The sequence below is a fragment of the Hemicordylus capensis genome, chromosome 3 (genome assembly GCF_027244095.1).
Source record: "Hemicordylus capensis ecotype Gifberg chromosome 3, rHemCap1.1.pri, whole genome shotgun sequence".
Taxonomy (NCBI): Eukaryota; Metazoa; Chordata; class Lepidosauria; order Squamata; family Cordylidae; genus Hemicordylus; species Hemicordylus capensis.
The window spans coordinates 51,032,602-51,051,613 of NC_069659.1; the positions used below are offsets into that span (position 1 = coordinate 51,032,602).

A 19,012-nucleotide genomic window follows, 5' to 3' on the forward strand; every position below is an offset into this window, starting at 1 on the left:
AACTGGTTCGAATCTGAACCGGGGTGGTTCGGAGGTTTGGATTCGAACCGAACCAGCCATCAGGTTCGAGCTGCAGGTTTGAATTCGAACCGAACCAGGGGGTGGTTCGATTTGAACTGGTTTGGACCAGTTCAGACACCCAAAAATTGGTACGATGGTAGCTGGCACCGAGGGGTACCTGTCACCCAAACCCCAAAGCAATCGGACACTCGTACAATTTTTTATGAATTTTTGAAAATTATTTTTATTTTTTTCTCATAGGATATAATGGGACTCAAACCAGGCCATTATACCTTATTGTGGAGCACCCATGGGTGCAAACAACCACCCAAACCCTGAAGCAACAGGACAGTCCTACAATTTTTAATGAATATTTGAAATATTTTTTATTATTTTTCTCATTGAGTATAATGGGACCCGAACCAGTCCATATACCCTATTGTGGAGCACCTAGGGGCACAAAAGCAGGGTGGGTGGTAGACAGACAGGGGTGCCTACCACCCAAAAAACCCCAAGGCAATTGGACACTCCTCTGATTATTGGTGAATTGTTAAAGTATTTTTGAATTCCTCATAGAGAATAATTAGGATTGCAGCAAATGTATAGCTTCACGTCGGGGGGAAAGGGGTGTTGTAGAGTGGAATGTGGTGGGTGGTAGTTCCTAGGTTGGGCAAGGAAGCTATCAGAATTATTTGAAAGGAATTGGGCAAAGGGCTGATTTTTAAGTGATTTCTGAAGTTTACGCGTCTTTAAGGTTTTTCTCCATAAAGAAGCATGGAGGTGTCAGCAAATGTATAGCTTCACGTCGGGGGCAAAGGGGTGGCCTAGAGCAGTGTGGGGTTGGTTGTAGTGCCAAGTAGGGGCAAGGAAGCTACCTGAATTTTTTCAAAGGATTTGGGCAGAGGGCTGATTTTTGGTGAATTGTTGAAGTTTACGTGTCTTTAAGGTTTTTCCTCATAAGCTATAATGGAGCTTTCAGCAGCCCCATAAGTGCACTTGGGGGGTGCTGGGGTGGCCCAGAGCGAGTGGTGATGTAGTGCACATAGGGTGCCAACCACCCCCATGGGTTTCTAACCCATGGGGTACTTGGTTCTGTTGTTTCTGAGGTGTTCTGAGTGTGGATTCTATGATAGCAAATGAGATTTTCAATGAGACACCATTAATCCACTCACTCTCATTTGCTATCATAGAATCCACACTCCGAACCGGCTCGAATCCAAACCGGGGGTGGTTCGAACAAAACCAAAACCGAACCACCACCTCCTGGTTCAAACCCGGTTCGAATCCGAACCAAACCGGGCGAACCGGTTTTGTGCACATCCCTAGAAGGGAGTGCTTTTGGAGGGAATTTCAAATTGTGTATTCAAAGGGACTGGGAGGCAGAGAGAGAGAGAGAGAGCATCCTTATGAAGAAGATGATACATCAGGAGGTAGGTAGGTTTGATTTTGTGGTTTTCTTTTCTCAGCACTGAATATATGTTGTGCTATTATTGTTATAACAGTGCTGTTGGATCTCAGATTGACAAAGGGGGGACAAAAAAAGTAGGGAATTTCAAAATGTATCCAAAGGGAATGGGAGGCAAAGAGAGCCTTTACATCAGGAGAGGAGGAAGGAAAGGAATCAAGGAAGGTTTGATTTTTGTGGTTTCTTTTCTTTTCTCATCATGGAGTATAATGCTGTACTATTGCTTTCTGGTTTTGCTGGATCTCAGATCGACAAAGTCATGATTTGAGTGCCTGTCTGCGTACCTTGAATTCTGGTTTTGGTTTGGTCTGTTTGTGAGATGATCTTGTTGTGGTGAGAAATAGACAGTGGCAGCTCAACGCTCACCTCACTTGTTCTCTGTCATTGAGCTTATGACTATGTTTGCTAGCTGCTAAGGGTGCTGCTGTGCTGTGGTATCTGCTACAAGTGAGGATGGGGTCATAATTGTGTGTGAGAGAGAAACATGTGGCAATGATGCTACACCAGCGCAGGCACTGTGGCTGGCAGTGGATCTGGGCAAGTGATTCTTTTTTGGCCATCTTTAGACACTGTGTGTGGCAAAATGATCTACTGACCCAAATAATTATTCAAAAATTTATTAAATATTGCCTGATTGCTCGATTGCTTTGTGGGTTGGGTGGTAGGTAGATTGGGTCATGCCCTAACACCCAACCCACTTTTTTGTCCCCAGAACCAACTCATGGGGAGCAATGGAGTGAATTGAGTTCCCCATTGTTCCCTATGGGCGATCCACGAATTTTTCATGAATTTCTGATTCATCAAACTGGCTGGCAATGGCCAGCTGGTTTCACAAATTGATTTGATTTTTGCAATTTAATTCAAGGTTGAATCAAATTGCAATGATTTGTGCACACCTCTAGCATAAACTAAAGTTGCACTTGTTATTTCCTTATTTTTATGTAATGTTTATGTTTTAATTATGTACAAGTACCATAGGATTAGCCTTCATTCACTGCAAACCACACTGTATGGGTTAACTGTTGTGGTCTGTGTGATCCTGTGCACAGTGGCACTTGCACTCAGTGGACTAATATACAGAGAGCCAATATACTGTATGTAACAATCTGAAGACACCACCATGTGCCTAGATAATCCTGTGCATGTTACTTCAGAGCACCTAAATAAACTTGGGCTAGGCTACCAAGGATTAGGATGGCATCCCAAGGTGACGTCAAAGGCAATAAATACCCTCTAACGTATCAGCCCATATCACAGCATGCCTCTGACACATCCCTCCAATCACAGTTTGGAAAGCATTGAATTAAGAGACTCTGGTATACTAAGAGTCTCTCCCCTTCCTCCTTCCCCTTCTAAACTGATTGATAAAACTCTGTCCTTTGATTAGCTCTCCCACTGGGAAAATCAATTCACACAATTTAGTAGGATGAGTGGATCGATATATCCTGGACAGCCAGGGACGATACACAAGACCAAGCTGACACGTTGAAAAGATGAGTTGTGGGGATCTGTGCAGAATTTAAGAACAGCCCTGCTGGATCAGGTCCAAGGCCTATAGTCCAGCATCCTGTTTCCCACAGGGGCCCACCAGATGCCTCACAGGCAAGAGATGAGGGCACACCCTCTCTTCTGCCGTTGCTCCCCTGCCACTGGTATTTAGAGGCATCTTGCCCCTAAAGGTGGCCAATAGCCATCAGACTTGCAGCCATTGATAGACCTCTGTCCTCCATGAATTTGTCTAAGCCCCTTTTAAAGCTATCCAAGCTAGTAGCCATCACCACATCACGTGGCAGAGAATTCCATAGATTAATTATGCACTGTGCAGGGGGGAAACCCCCTTTTGTTGGTCCTAAATCTCCTGGAAGTTTTATGCACAGCAGTTTTACCATGAGGTTTTTGCTTTTAGCTTGCATCTCCTCCGGAATGGAGGGTGCAAGTCAGGGGCATATCTAGGGTAGGGCAGGCAGGGCACGTGCCCCGGGTGCCACTTGAAGGGGGGTGCCGTTTTGTAAAATAAAAAAATAAAAAATGGCCGCTGAAAACAAAATGGCCACCGCGCATGCTCAAATGGCCTCTGTGAAGCCCTAGGCCATGCAAACCTTGCAGAGGCCATTTGAGCATGCGTGGTGGCCATTTTGTTTTCAGCAGCCTTTTTTTTAAAAAAAAATTATTTTTATAAATGGCCACCGCACATGCTCAGATGGTCCCTGCAAGGCCCTAGAGGCCAGCAGGGGGAGGGAGAACCTTTGCAGACCCCCCAATGGCCTTTAGGAAGCCCTCCAAAGGGGCTACAGGTAAAATAAATTTTAAAAAATTAATATAATATATAAGACACTGTACACATATTCAGATTGGCACTATATACAGAGAATCAGGGCTTGTGAATACTGAGCTGAAGCTTATGAGCTAGGATTGTATTCATTTGCTCTTACTTTGCTTCTTGTGATAAGTGAGTTAAATGTAATGTCTTAATAATATGGCTAATAATGGTGAATTTGTCTTTGAATCAGTGTGAAATCCTTAGTATTAAGGCCCGGTGGAAGTTTCTTGCTCTCTTTCTCTCATTTTCACTGTCTTTCTGAAAGACTAGAATATATTCCAAGCAGTGACACAGTTTACTCTGCATATCCTTTAATTATAGAGTATCTGGGAAAAGTCAAATTCTCCATTGATTTTTAAAACACAATTTTTAATGGTGAAGCTACAATGCATAGTAGAGAATTAGACAGGCAATTTTAGCTTCCCAAGTACACCTCCACATAGTATTTGGGTATTTCATGAGCCCCAGCATACTGAAATTTGTAGTTTTCCAGCATTTTTTTGGTCTGGCTACATCCACTGCTAAATAGTTTTTGAAATATTAAAAGATTAACGAGCTTGACTTGTATTTTTCAGCTGATATTATGGTAAAGTTATCTGAAAGATAGGTGTGGGATGTTTGGACAGGGGGTGCAATTTCAGTGCTTGCCCTAGGTGCTATTTTCCCTAGATACACTTCTGGTGCAAGTACAAATATCGGCCAGATTTTCCCTGAAGTCCCTACCCGTTATCGGGGAGCAGTCCATACGTGCAATTCTGGTTTTCAACTGTGCCCAAACATAGCCCGATTTACCTCCGGAGTAAAAAAACCCCTCCATTTTGAGCAGTTTTTTGAGACAGCTTTAAGTTCTCAGTAAAGCCTCCCGGTAAACCCGCAGTAAAATCTGCTGTGCGTAAAACCTCCTGGTAATCAGTTTCATGGGATGACCCCTGGTTCTAGTGCTATGAGAGAGGGAGAAAAATTTCTCTCTGTCTACTCTCTCTACTCCATGCATAATTTTATAAACCTCTACCATGTGACATGTCTACCCGTAGTCGCCTCTTTTCCAAACTAAAAAGCCTCAGGTGTGTTGATTTTGAAATTTATACATTGAAACAATGATAGGATTTTCATTCCTGTCAATACAATTTGCAACTCACTTTGCTGTATCTATGCCAATGCAAAGCTGCCAAATATGAGCTGAGAACATAAGAGCATAGGATTGCATTGCTGGATCAGATCAAAGTTTATCTAGTCCAGCACTCAGTTTCCAATATGTGCTAGCCCAATGTCAACAAAAACTCACAAGCAAGGCATAAAACAGTAATTTGATGTGATTTGTCTCCAGCATCTAGCAGTCATAAATACATTGCCTCTAAACTTAACACCATAGGAATCTGCCTTATACCAAGTCAGACCACTGGTCTGTCTTGTTCAGTACTGTCTGCACTGACTGATGGCCGCTCTCTAAGGTTTCAGGAAAGAGTCTTTACAAGCCCTACCTGGAGAAGCATGACTTTCCCCCTTTGCTAAGCAGGATCTGCCCTGGTTTGCATTTGAATGGGAGACACATGTGAGCACTGTAAGATTTTTCTCTCATGGAATGGGAAGAACATCTGCATCCTTGCATGCAGAAGATTTCAAGTTCCCTCCCTGGCAGCATCTCCAAGATAGGGCTGAGAGAGACTCCTGCCTGCAACCTTGGAGAAGCTGCTGCCAGCCTGGGTAGACAGTACTGAACTAGATGGTCCAATGGTCTGACTCGGTAGAAGGCAGCTTCCTATGTTCCTGTGCAGAGCAGATGTTCTACCACTGACCTATGACCCCATGGCCCAAAGAAGCCCTTAAGAAAAGGGGTTCCATTTATTTTTCATTGCTAGTAGCCACTAAGATTTAGCCTCCAGGAAATATATTTAAACTCTATTATTTCACTTAACTGTAATTACAGCAAAGCATCCAGATTACTGTAGCTCTTGCATAATGCTGTTGCATGAGTGTAAGAACAGGACGCAGGGAAGTTGCACAAATGAGGCAACCTTTATTCCCGACTAGTTCTTGATTTAGTGGAAGAAGTTGTGCTATCTCTAGTACAACCTGGGGCACTAGCTACTTGTTGCACAGCATATTTTATAGCACATTGAACTCTATCTGTCTGTCTGTCTGTCTGTCTCTGTCTCACATATGTTCTGAAGAAAACCTTCCATTTGTGGTTGGGCAACACTACAGAGTACCACAAAATGCCAAGAGTTAGGGATGTGCACAAATAGTGGTTTGAGCACTTTTTGGACAGGCACCATTTGTGTGGTCAGCAACGCCATGCTGACCATGCAAATGGTGCCTGCTCACGTATGGGCACCATGTGTCTGCTGGCATCATAAGAACATAGGAAACTGCCATGTACTGAGTCAGACCACAGGTCCATTTCACTCAGTATTGTCTTCACAGACTGGCAGCGGCTTCTCCAAGGTTGCAGGCAGGAATCTCTCGCAGCCCTATCTTGGAGAAGCCAGGGAGGGAACTTGGAACCTTCTGCTCTTCCCAGAGCGGCTTCATCCCCTGAGGGGAATATCTTGCAGTGCTCACACATCAAGTCCCCCATTCATATGCAACCAGGGCAGACCCTGCTTAGCTATGGGGACAAGTCATGCTTACTACCACAAGACCAGCTCTCCTCTCATGTGGGGGTTATTGGGATGTGTGCCGCCCCAGCAGAAAGCTTCATGGGGCGGTGGAGAGCAGGTAAGGACCTGCTTCCCTTTTTCATAAGATTCCTGGACCCCCTACCCAAAAAGTGTTTTAATTGGGATCGGTCTTGTCCCCCATGCTGTTTAACATCTACATGAAGCCGCTGGGAGAGGTCATCCGGGGACTTGGACTGAGTTGTCAGCAATATGCAGATGACACTCAGCTCTATCTCTCATTGTCATCTGATCCTAGGGAGGCGGTGGATATCCTGAATCGGGGGCTGGAGGCCATGATGGGTTGGATGTGGGCTAACAAACTGAAATTGAATCCGGATAAGATGGAGGTACTGTTGGTCAGTAGGAGAGCCAATCGGGATGAGGAGATTTTATTGGTTCTGGATGGGGTTGCACTCCCCTTGAAGGAGCAAGTACACAGCTTGGGGGTACTACTGGACCCGGCTCTGCTTTTGGAAGCTCAGGTGGAGGCGGTGGCCAGGGGTGCCGTTGCACGGCTTCAGCTGGTGCGCCAGCTGTGTCCCTTTCTTGAGAAGGCAGATCTGGCCACGGTTACCCATGCCTTAGTCACGTCGTGGCTGGATTACTGTAACGCGCTCTATGTGGGGCTGCCCTTGAAGAATATCCGGAAACTGCAGCTAGTGCAAACGCAGCAGCGAGGGTTTTATCCGGAGCTGCCCATTGGGAGCACATCACCCCCATTCTGAAAGAGTTGCACTGGCTGCCGGTTTGTTTCCGGGTCCAATTCAAGGTGCTGGTTTTGACCTTTAAAGCCCTTAACGGTTTGGGCCCGGGGTATTTGAGGGACTGCCTGCTCCCAAGGGTTGCTGCCCACTAGACGAGGACATCTGAGGGGGCCCTGCTCCGGGTGCCAACAATGAGAGAGGCCCGGCTGTTGTGCATTTGGGACAGGGCCTTCTCTGTTGCTGCTCCCAGACTTTGGAATGCTCTCCCAGTGGCCATTCGCTCCTCGGACTCCATCGTGGCTTTTAGAAAGCTTGTTAAAACTTGGCTTTTTACCCAGGCTTTTACATAATCGTTTTTACTGCTGCTTCTGTGTGTTTTTACCTGTTGTATTGCTTTTATGCCTGTTTTTTATATATTTTTATATTTTTTAGCTTGATGTTTTTATTGCCTTTTTATTGTATGTTTTAACTTTTGTAAACCGCCTTGGGGTTGTCTTTTAACGAAAGGTGGTATATAAATGCAACAATAAATAAATAAATAAAACTGCAATTCATGCACATCTGTACTAGGAATCATATATACTCTTGTATTGCACTAGCACAATGCTGCCCACTGTATCTTGTCTGGATAATGCCCATTGTATTTGGGGGTTGTAAATATCAGTTTAGCTCAGTACATGGTGAATGGAGCTGCTCTGGGAAGATAAGAAAGTTCCAAGTTCCCTCCCTGAAGGCATCTCCAAGATAGGGCTGAGAGAGACTCCTGCCTGCAACCTTGGAGATGCTGCTCCCAGTCTGTGTAGACAATACTGAGCTAGATAGACCAATGGTCTGACTCAGTATATGGCAGCTTCCTATTTCCTAATGGTTTCACTATCTCCCCCATCCTGCACATATCCCTCTAGTCTTCATTCTCAGTGCATCATTTTGGTTGTGTGAAATGTCTTTGACCATCTATAATTTTAAGTTTCATTCTTCTTCGTTGGAACTAAGCCTCAAGGCTGGGCTCTTTAGCAAGAACCAAAGTGACAACAGCTATCCATTTCAGGCCACCTATTAAGGAAGAGAAAAGTAGGCTTTCTACATCCCTCAAAGTGTGATCTTAAAAAAGGAATAATATAAATAATGACTGTATATATTGGCTGACTTGACCAAGACTACATGATTTTTAAGACAGCCCAACTCTGCTCTGATCCCTGCTGCTCTTCTTGTTTCAGATGTACAGGCCTGTCGTTTTGATCACATCAGTTGGCATTTGATAGGGATGAGCTCTGCACCAGAGATCTTCTCCATCCATTTCAATGGACAAACCCTGGAGCAAAACCACTACAGAGTCTCAACAGTGAACCTTGTTGGAGGTGCATCAGCAACAGCAAACATGTCCGTGAGCCAGACGGGAAAGTGGCTAATATCTTCTCTAGTCCAGAAGCATTGGCAAGGCAAGGCAATCTTTATTAAGCAGGCAGTCTTCTCTTATATGGCGGCCATACAGAATCCCCCAAAGCATCTTAGCTGAGAAAACATGAGGAGCAGGGCTAGGAAAGTAATTGCACATGGATTACAACTGCAGCTTGTCTGCAAAGTGACCACAGAGCAACAAGAAATTTGCAACTAGGCTCATATTGCATATCTGTTAGTGACAGTATGTCCAAAGCATGATCCTGTGTGGTGGCACCTTGCTACAATGAGGGGCTCACCAAGGGCAGGGAACCCTTGTGTTCAGTGATTTTCAGTAGTGACCATGTGTCTAGATAATAATCATGTGACTCATATCTCTTTTGAATTCTGGGATGTGGTATTATGTATTGCTTAGCCATTGGGACAGGGAGGAAGACCAAAAGGCCTTTCTTCTCTTTAGTTATGTTAACATTAGGGTACAATCCTTAATCAGTTTAGTTGCTAGATGAATTAATTAAAGAGTCAGTCAATTAATTTGTTAAAATTAACTCATGAAAACAAATTTAAGTTGTGAGTTAAGGGTACATTTGTTCTGCCTGTTTTGGTTCTGGTGTGTGCCTGTCATAGAATCTGAAGGAAGACTATTAAAGATGTCCTTATCTTCTAAGGAGTGATAGCCTTTTGTTTTTTTACAGTGTAAGTTGTCTTCCATTTGCTACTGTATCTCAGGAAAGCACTTAGGCTGAGGGTTTCTCATAATATGTGAAAGGCAACATGATGTAGTTTGATATACAAAGTCTCTAACAATGGGCAGTTATAATAATCCTTTCCCCCTCTTATGTTTCAAACCAGCTGGAATGCATGGTTACCTCAACATAGAAGACTGTGGAAACCCTGACAGATTAACAAGGAAATTATCCTATAAAGAAATGCGGATGATTAATACTTGGAATTACTTCATTGCTGCAGAAGAAATAATCTGGGACTATGCTCCAGAAACTTCTGAGAGCATTGATAGGTAACATGGTAGAATATATTGGTTGAGTGCTGTCATGAACCTAGTTTCCAAGATATAGGCTGCAATCTTATGCTCATTCAGGGTTGATAAAAAATTGATGATTAAAACAAAAATCAGGTTTTTAATCACATTTTTTGATTTAAATTGCATTTTGATTTTTAAAAAATCATTAAAAGAAACCAAGGTCAAATATGTCATCATTAATATTAATCATAGCTTCTAATTATATTATATGAACATGTTAATAGCAGTATATGGGGATGAGAGATGACAGACCTGATCAGTCCTATTCTGCAGGTAGTGTACATGCAGTGCACACTCACATATGAGTCAAGCTCTTGCCGCCCCCTGAAAGTTCAAAGGTCAATGAATGAATAGAAGATTTGGGGGGATGCAGTAGATCTGAGCAAGCAGGAGGAGTCTGGGTATAAATGCAAGGGATAGGGGAGGGAAATAGAAAGTGAAACCAAAAGTGAACAGAAGTCTTCATGTAGTCCTGAGGAAACAGTTTTGGAGAGTGTCCTCCATTGTAGAATGAAAACGCCTAACATAGCAGCAGTCTGTAAAAGAGGCCCCATTTGGGAATGTTTTCATTAAGTTCCTGTACCCATGGGTAAAGGTAAAGTGTGCCGTCAAGTTGATTTCGACTCCTGGTGCCCACAGAGCCCTGTGGTTTTCTTTTGGTAGAATACAGGAGGGGTTTACCATTGCTTCCTCCCACTCAGTATGAGACGATGCCTTTCAGCATCTTCCTGCCCGATATAGTTCCAGTGGGGATTCGAACTGGCAAGCTTCTGCTTGTTAGTCAAGCATTTCCCCACTGCGCCACTTAAGGTGGACTGTACCCATGGGTAAGACAGGTGAAAATGCAAACAATGAAATCAAGAAATGCAAGGCTTGGTTGACCGAATGAAACATCATTATGAGAAGTGTGTACCTATTAAAGGTAAAGTTGTGCCATTGAGCAGGGGTGTAACTAGGGAAGAGGGGGCCCGTGTTCACCCCTCTCTCTGGCGACCCCCCAGAGTGAGGGAGATAATGAAGAAAATAGGGAATAGTAGAGCTGGAGGGCCCTCAGGGACTGGGGACTCAGGTTCTTTGAACCCTTTTGCTCAATTACAGCTACACCCCTGCCGTCGAGTCATTGTCGACTCCTGGTGACCACAGAACCATGTGTGTGCCTACCTTATAAATATGAAACCTACATCTATTTCTGCACATGTATTAAGATTATATTAGACAAGAATGTACTTGTACTCAAAGATGATAATTCAATAGAATCTTCATGACTAGTGATTTAAATCATTAAAATCAAGTCCATCTGTGAAGCGATTTAATTCAAATCAACCCTGTGCTTGCTTGCTTTATTTGTTTATTTAGAGTAAGTCCTAGTTTGTATTTATGTATGTTATACTGGGACATACTTCTGAGTAAACATGCACAGAGCTCTGCTCTGCTTGGATTTTTTTAAACACCAAGGTTCCATTACGATCTACTACCAGGAGGTTTTACAGACAGGGCTTTCCCCCTGAATCCACTCCTGATTGGAATGTGCCAGTCCACATATTCGCTAACCCAACCTCCCTGAGGGCTATCAGGGACCAGGACAGACAGGGCTTTGTTTTTCCCTGAAGGGAGGCTGCGAATTCTGGCTTAGCCCGAGGTATGTCCGACTTAAAATAATCTTCTATTTCCAGCGGCTTTTGAAAAAAACCCTCAATGTTTCTGCTAAGCTCTGATGCTTGTCTTTGATGTGTGTAGGGGAGCAGTGGAGGGCTATGTGAATGCTCCACCTAATCCCCCCGGATTAAACTGTCTCAAATCTGCTGCGAAGTAGATTTGCTCCTCGGATACCCCACAGTATCAGGAGCGTAACTATGATAGGGCAAGGGGAGACAGTTGTCTGGGGGCCCACTGCCTTGGGGGGGGTGCCCAGAGGCAAGTCACATGACTGACTCCCCCAACCATACACCCGCCCGGGCTTCCTTGAGTTGTATTTATCCTCTGAAATTGATGTGAGTGTTAAGGCCTGGAGCTACCAGAACAACATGTCTTTCTCTAGTACCATTAAATGACTTGCATCGTCCACAGTTTACAAAACTGTTACCACTATTCAGCCTCATTTAAGATTTCTTTACTTCATGAGCTGAGCTTCAGTGAGGGGGGGCCCATTTTAAAATCTTGTCACTGGGCCCACTCCTACCTTGCTACGCCCCTGCACAGCATAAAACACTGTCTGTAAAACCTCCAGGTCTTGGTTCTGTCACAGTATATTGGCACGTACAGTATTAGCTTCAGGTGGAAACTGCTACTATTACATCCTTGGCAGATGCTTGTCTAGCCTCTCTTTGAAAACAAAAAAAGCCATGGTTTGCTGTGCTGTGGATTATTGCTGTAAATTGGATTTTGGCATTTGCTTTTAATTTGGTAGGCTTGGATTGTTTTAGTATACCGTTTATAAACTGCTTTGGGTTTCATGAGAGAAAAGTAGAATATAACCCTTTTAAAGAAACAAATACAATCCATCCACAGGAACCAAATTCCACCTATGGATTGACTATAGCGTGCATAAAAACCTTGCTTCAGTGTGCTGGCAGCAGGGGAGGGTCTGGGATTGCAATCCCGCAGCTTGGTAAAATGTACAGAAGGATCCCATTTTCTTTATTCCATACATGTACTCACATGGAGGCTTCTGCACAGCTTTTTGTTGGGGTCTCTTCAATTTACTAGTAATGTGTATAATGGTTTGCTTTTTGTAGTAAATAGCCGCAGAGGCTTTTACTTCTTTTGGGAGTACATCTAGAATCTCACAGATAATATTTTATGGAGGCTTAATTCCCCCCCCCCTTTTTTCAAGTCAATATAAAGGTCAGCATCTGGATAACCTTTCCAATCTTATTGGCAAGAAGTATAAAAAGGCTGTCTTCAGGGCATATCAAGATGCCAGCTTCAGCAACCTCATAGAAACTGATCGCCCCAAAGAACGTGGAATTCTGGGCCCTGTTATCAGAGCTGAGGTCAGAGATAAAATAAACGTAAGTATCGAGGCAGACCCAAATATAAGTACATCGTTTAACATTCTTTTTATTTAAATCACACATAGGGCTTTCTGTTTTTATGTGTTTTTGGTTATCCAGATTGATTAATTATCTGTATTTATTGTGTGTCTCCTCAGCAGTTCCATGTCAATATAATCCTATGTACGCAATTCTCCTGTTCCTCAGAGAATCACATTAACCCAGGGGTTCTCGAACTTTGGGTCCCCAGATACAACTTGATATCCTACTTTTCTTCTGTTATGAAATCAAGGCGGTGGACATTGGTTTCAGAGGCAGTCTTCCATTCAGGCACTGACCAGACCTGGACCTGCTTAGGTTCACCAAGAGGGCTGTATTGTATGCCCTCAGACAATAGCCATTTGAATATATTTATATATATCCTGTAGCACTTGATGTCAATATTCCCTGCCTTTTCAAATCTGAAATTTAAATCTCTTTACTCTTAGGGCTTGCACTTTTCTATCTACCTACCTACATTTCCCCCCTATATATCTACTTTTTTTAATATCCCGCTCTTCCTCCAAGGAGCCCATACTTAAAGTTTCTCCTCACAACAACCCTGTGAAGTAGGTTAGGCTGAGAGAGAGAAGTGACTGGTCCAGAGTCACCCAGCAAGTATCATGGCTGAATGGGGATTTGAACTCTGGTCTCCCCGGTCCTAGTCCAGCACTCTAACCACTCATCCCCTAGTTTGTCTGTTTTTTAAACCAAGCATCATCTTAGTCTAAAAAAACAAGCTATTTTTCTTCATTTTGAAGCCTCTTTAAAAATCATCATCATCGGAAGGGCAAAGCAGTACTCCAGGTGGGATGGTGCACTCATTGGCCCCACACTGGCTATGGCCTTTTATATTCACATGAGACTAATAACAAGAACTCCACTCCCTGGAATCTACTTGAATGATGTATAAAAGCAATGAAGCTCTTTTACAGGAACAAATGTGATGACATCAGGGCTTTCCTTGATAGTCATCTCCTTGGTGCTACAACCTAATCCTAAAATCTTGTTTAAAAGACCAGTATTACTGCCACGCTGAACTTGCATCTTCTCCACCTATGTTTTAAACAGATCACATTTAAAAATATGGCCAGTCGACCCTACAGTATTTATATACATGGAGTAACACTTCCAAAGAAGGCAGAAGGTGCTGTTTATCCTTCCGATTCTAAAGGTTGGTTATTAATTATTTCTACCTAAATTCTTTTCCCGCCTTTATTATTGTGGCATAATATTAATTGCAGTAGCTTTAATAAAACAATGCTCCTTTTAAGAGCGTCTAAACTAACTGTAAAATTGGTGGCGCAGTGGTAAAACTGCTGCCCTGTAACCAGAAGGTTACAAGTTCGATCCTGACCAGGGGCTCAAGGTTGACTCAGCCTTCCATCCTTCCGAGGTCGGGAAAATGAGTACCCAGAATGTTGGGGGCAATATGCTAAATCATTGTAAACCGCTTAGAGAGCTTCCAGCTATAGAGCGGTATATAAATGTAAGTGCTATTGCTATTGCTATTGCTATTGCTAAAATATGTATAGCAGCCATAGAGGTAGTACTACAAATAGACATGGAAAGCAGAAGAAATCAACAGGAGAACTGGAATGCAGCACAACACTACAGTGTGAGAGGACATGGAAGGGAGGTGCTGAATAAGAGTTTGTACCTTGCTGCACACCTGAGTCAGCAGACAGCCTCTTTCTCTACTCCCCTTTGGGGAACTCTGGCTTCAAGGAGCAAGCAAGGGGGGAAGAACATAGATGGGCACTTCATGCTAAGAGAAAAATTGGCCTCTGTTTGAGTCAATCGACAGTGTCATGCAAAGACTGAACTGGTGCAAAAGCAGCCTAGTAAAAGGTAATGCACCCCCACTGAGTCCTGTGCATTCTTGACACACCAAAAAGGATTGAGTCTAGAGAGCCTTTAAACAACATCCCCAGATGTTGTTTGGACTACAACTCCCATCATCTCCAGCCACAAAGACCATGGCTGGGGAGGGATTATGGGAGTTTTAGTCCAACAACATCTGGGGGCCCAAGGTTTTTTTTTAAAAAAAGGTAAAGTGTGCCGTTGAGGCGGTTGCAACTCCTGGCGACCACAGAGCCCTGTGGTTGTATTTGGTAGAATACAGGAGGGGTTTACCATTGCCTCCTCCCATGTAGTAAACCCTGCTTTAAACCATCAAAGCACCCTGGAATGCAATCAAAATGAAGTCACACGTCTATATAGATTTGGCATGATAGAACCTTTTTGTTCTGCTCTTCTTCTGAATACCCACTGCTGCATCCACACTTTCTCTTAATCCCAGTTCTTTTGTCCAGCTTGAAATCTAAATTTGCAGAGGGCATAACCTTATAAAAGGTCCTGACCTTTCAGACACATGTGTAGAAAGTTCCTGGGAAGCATCTTTGCTGTTGCAGTCCTGGGAGTCTGGTGGTATAAGCTGCCTCCTGCTGCCCCAGAGGCGACCCAGTCGAGTACCCACTGTGCACTCAAACCCTTCCCCCTAAACTAAATCACTGGGCTGCTGAGCCTCAAGTTCTGGGTCCAAAATAATGACTGAGCTGAAATCAGTAGCCTTGGTATTCCTTGTATGGGACTGCTGCGGGGAGACCTGCAATGGACTGCCCAGGACACTCTTGGAAACCAGAGTCCTTGGGCCACTCTTTGTATGGACTTGCCATGGGACCATTCATGTGCCTGATTGCCTGAGAGCCCCTAGACTCCAGAGTAGAACTCTAAAGAGACCTTGAGGCTGGGTCTTCCCCTACATGGGTTTGCTGCATAATAGCCCCTGCACCTGCCTGGGAATCTCAGGCTTCCTCTTTGTTAGTTACAGACCTTGATGCCATGTGGGCATCCTGCTTCCTGACATTGCCCTCACTTTGGCAACATCTTTGCAGGGGTCCCAAATGTTCTCCAGGTGGGAAATTATCTCTTTTGGCATTGTGCACACAACAGTAGATACAGACCACTATAAACTTATCTATACCCTCCATTTTTCTCTCTGTCCCCTCTCCTGCTTTTTCTGCCCACATTCCAACACCCAACAGCCGCTAGGCCATTACAGCCTTCACTCCCTTACTCCCCCTCACTCCTTATCTAGTCCCTAGGATCTGCCTCCAGTCCCTGCACAACTGCGTCAATATCAGGATTGCTAAATATCACAATTTGCATTGTGCCTCCTTCAATAAACCTTATGTGTTTCAAAAGCTTTGTTTTTGCAGTTATTCCTCTTCTGGGTTATCCTAACATAAGCAAATGTCAATGTCCAGACTGCGGTCTATTTGTTATGCACACTTTCAAATTTGGTTTTTGAGTTCATTTCCCCAGTTTGTCCTAAAAACATAAACACATACATGTGTAGTGTAGTGGAAGGCGACTCTGTTTGTTCTATTGGATATCTCGGCAGCATTTGATACCATCGGCCATGGTATCCTTCTGGATCACCTGGGGGAGTTAGGGATAGGAGGCATTGCTTTGCCATGGTTCTGCTCCTAATCTCTTGGGTAGATTTCAGATGGTGGTGCTTGGTGAAGCTTGCTCTTCGAAACGGGAGCTATTATATCGAATCCCTCAGGGCTCCATTCTGTCACCAATGCTTTTTAATATCTACATGAAACCGCTGGGTGAAGTCACCAGGAGATTTGGTGCAATGTATTATCAGTATGCTGATGACACCCAAATCTGTTTCTCCTTGTCGCCGTCATCATCATCTTTATCATCATCATCATCATCAGGAAATGGCATTCATTCCCTTAATGCCTGCTTACAGGCAGTAATGGGCTGGATGAGGGATAAGAAATTGGAGTTGAATCCAAGCAAGACAGAGGTGTTCATTGTAGGAGATCAGAATTTGAGGGATGAATTGGATCTTCCTGTTCTGGATGGAGTTACACTCCCCCAGAAGGAACAGGTACGCAGCTTGGGAATGCTCTTGGATGCAGGCATCACCCTCGTGTCTCACGTGGAGGCTATGGCCAGGAGTGTCTTCCATTAGCTTTGGCTGATTCAACAGCTGTGTTCATTTCTTGAAGAGAATGATCACAAAATAGTGCTGCATCAGCTGGTAACCACCAGGCTTGGCTATTGCAATGTACTTTACGTGGAGCTGCATGTAGCTGCAAGTTTTGTACGTAGTTTGGAAACTTCAGTTAGTCCAAAATACGGTAGTCAGATTGCTCGCTGGGGTAACCTGGAGAGACCATATTATGCCTGTACTTAAACAGTTCCACTTTCTGCCAATATGTTTCCAGGCAAAATACAGAATGCTGATTATCATCTTTAAAGCCCTGAATAGCTAAGGTTCAAGTTACCTTAGAAAGCGCCACCTTCTGCATGATCTCTACCACACATTAAGGTCGTCTAGAGAGGTCTATCTCTAGTTGCAACCAGCATGTATGGTGGTGACTTGGAACCAGGCCTTCTCTGTAGCTTCTCCTGGGCTGTGGAATGCACTCCCAGCAGAATCCCATGGTTTGGGATCATTGTTGGCCTTCAAGAGAGCCCTTAAAACTTATTTGTTTGGTCTGGCCTTCCAAGATCTTTAACTTGTTTTAAATGTTTCTGTTTTTAATGGTTTTAAACTGATTTTACATTTATCTTTTTTGTTTTAAGCTGATTGTTTTTAAAAATTGTTTATTTTTGTTTTGTTGTGCACTTCCCAGAGCTTTTGGATGGGGCAGTATAAAAATATAATAAATAGATAGATAGATAGTGTATTTCTGTGTGAGCAAGTGTGGTAACACCACTGTGTGACAAAGTAGGATCTATGCAAGTCTGCACATTATCCCAGAATAACGTGTTCTGTGTTACAGCTGCCGCAAGAAAGAGCAGTTAACGTAGGAGAAGGGCTGGTCTATGGGAGGAGAGCTGGTCTTGTGAGTAGCAAGCATGAATTGTCCCCTTGGCTAAGCAGCATCCACCCTGGTTGCATTTGAATGGGAGATTACAAGTGAGCACTGCGAGATATGGGAATAGAGCCACTCTTGGAAGAGCACCTGCATACTTGCATGCAGAAGGTTCCAAGTTCCCTCCCTGGTGTCTCCAAGATGGGGCTGGAAGAGACTCCTACCTGCAACCTTGGAGGAGCTGCTGCCAGTCTGTGTAGACAATACTGAGCTTGATGGACCAATGGTCTGACTTGGTATATGGAAGCTTCCTATGTTTCCAGCACAGCAACTCTGAATCTGAACAAGAGCTAAGGAGGGTGATAGTAACTGTTTGCTTATGCTTTTGTTCTGTTTTATGTTGACTTCAGAAAACAGCACTCAAGGTAGAGCAGTCCAGCCAGGAGAAACATTCACATATATGTGGACTGTGCGTGACACTGATGAACCCACAGCACAGGATTCTCAGTGTGTCACCAGATTATATCACAGTGCTGTGGATGTGACAAGGGATATCGCTTCAGGACTGATTGGACCTCTTCTGATTTGTAAACGCAGGTCACTCAACAAGAAGGGGATACAGGTACTGTCTAGCATTCAAGCTCTAAAAGAGAGAGAGTGTAATGCATGCTTCATTTGATCCACATCTTCATCGATGTGATCCTTCTGTGACTGGAGACAGAGCTGCAGGTGCCATCAAAATCCTCCCTGCTCTAGGAGGATGATTTTTGGGTACCTGCCCCCAAGCTTTTGGGATTCTTCAATTATATGTCACGTAACAGGTTGGAGAGATGAAATCTTTAGTGTGCTTTCAGCTACTATGGAATGTCTTGATGTTTTACAGAATAAGGCTGATGTTGAACAGCATGCAGTCTTTGCAGTGTTTGATGAGAACAAGAGTTGGTACTTAGAGGACAATATCAGAGAGTACTGTCGTAATCCTTCTGCTGTTAAGAGAGATGACCCCAAATTCTACAAGTCTAACGTCATGCACAGTGAGTAAAAAAACCTAAACCAACATTTTGCTATGGACACATTCACACAACCAGAACGATCATAGTTTAATAGTTATATGCAATCCGTACTCCCACGGAGCATGTTGTGAGAATCCATAATTTCTAGGCAATCCCAATTAAATCACTGCAGTAAACCAGCATCCTAACCAGGATGGTTAGCAATCCCAGTTAAATACTGGTTAACTGCAGTGATTTAACCAGGATTGCCTGGGAATTCTGGGTTTTTGCAACCCACTCAACAGGATTGCGTGTGATCACCAATCATGGTTAACTATTTAACCATGATCATTCTGGTCATGTGAACGGTTCCTGTGTTTGTAAGAGCCCAGCAACAGTAGTGATAAAAAAAATAGTTGCAATACTTATTTATTATTTTTAAATAATGGAAGAATGGTGAGTGACTTGTAAGCTTGTTGATGTTTCCTACATCTTAAACCAGTATCAGAACTACTCTAAAAGTTACACAGAATGTGGCAGTGGGATTCTGGATGG

General features: G+C 43.6%; 1 protein-coding gene across 2 annotated transcripts in view; it reads left to right on the plus strand.

Moving 5' to 3' along the window:
* Nucleotides 1–19,012, plus strand: part of F5 (coagulation factor V) — a 70,537-nt gene that overhangs the window by 14,127 nt on the left and 37,398 nt on the right. For both annotated transcript variants that reach the window (XM_053310928.1, XM_053310929.1), the window contains 6 exons: nt 8,367–8,588; nt 9,400–9,565; nt 12,423–12,600; nt 13,693–13,795; nt 17,876–18,087; nt 18,349–18,499. In XM_053310928.1, the coding sequence (XP_053166903.1) occupies nt 8,367–8,588; nt 9,400–9,565; nt 12,423–12,600; nt 13,693–13,795; nt 17,876–18,087; nt 18,349–18,499 (1,032 nt within the window). The remainder of the gene's footprint in view (nt 1–8,366; nt 8,589–9,399; nt 9,566–12,422; nt 12,601–13,692; nt 13,796–17,875; nt 18,088–18,348; nt 18,500–19,012) is intronic.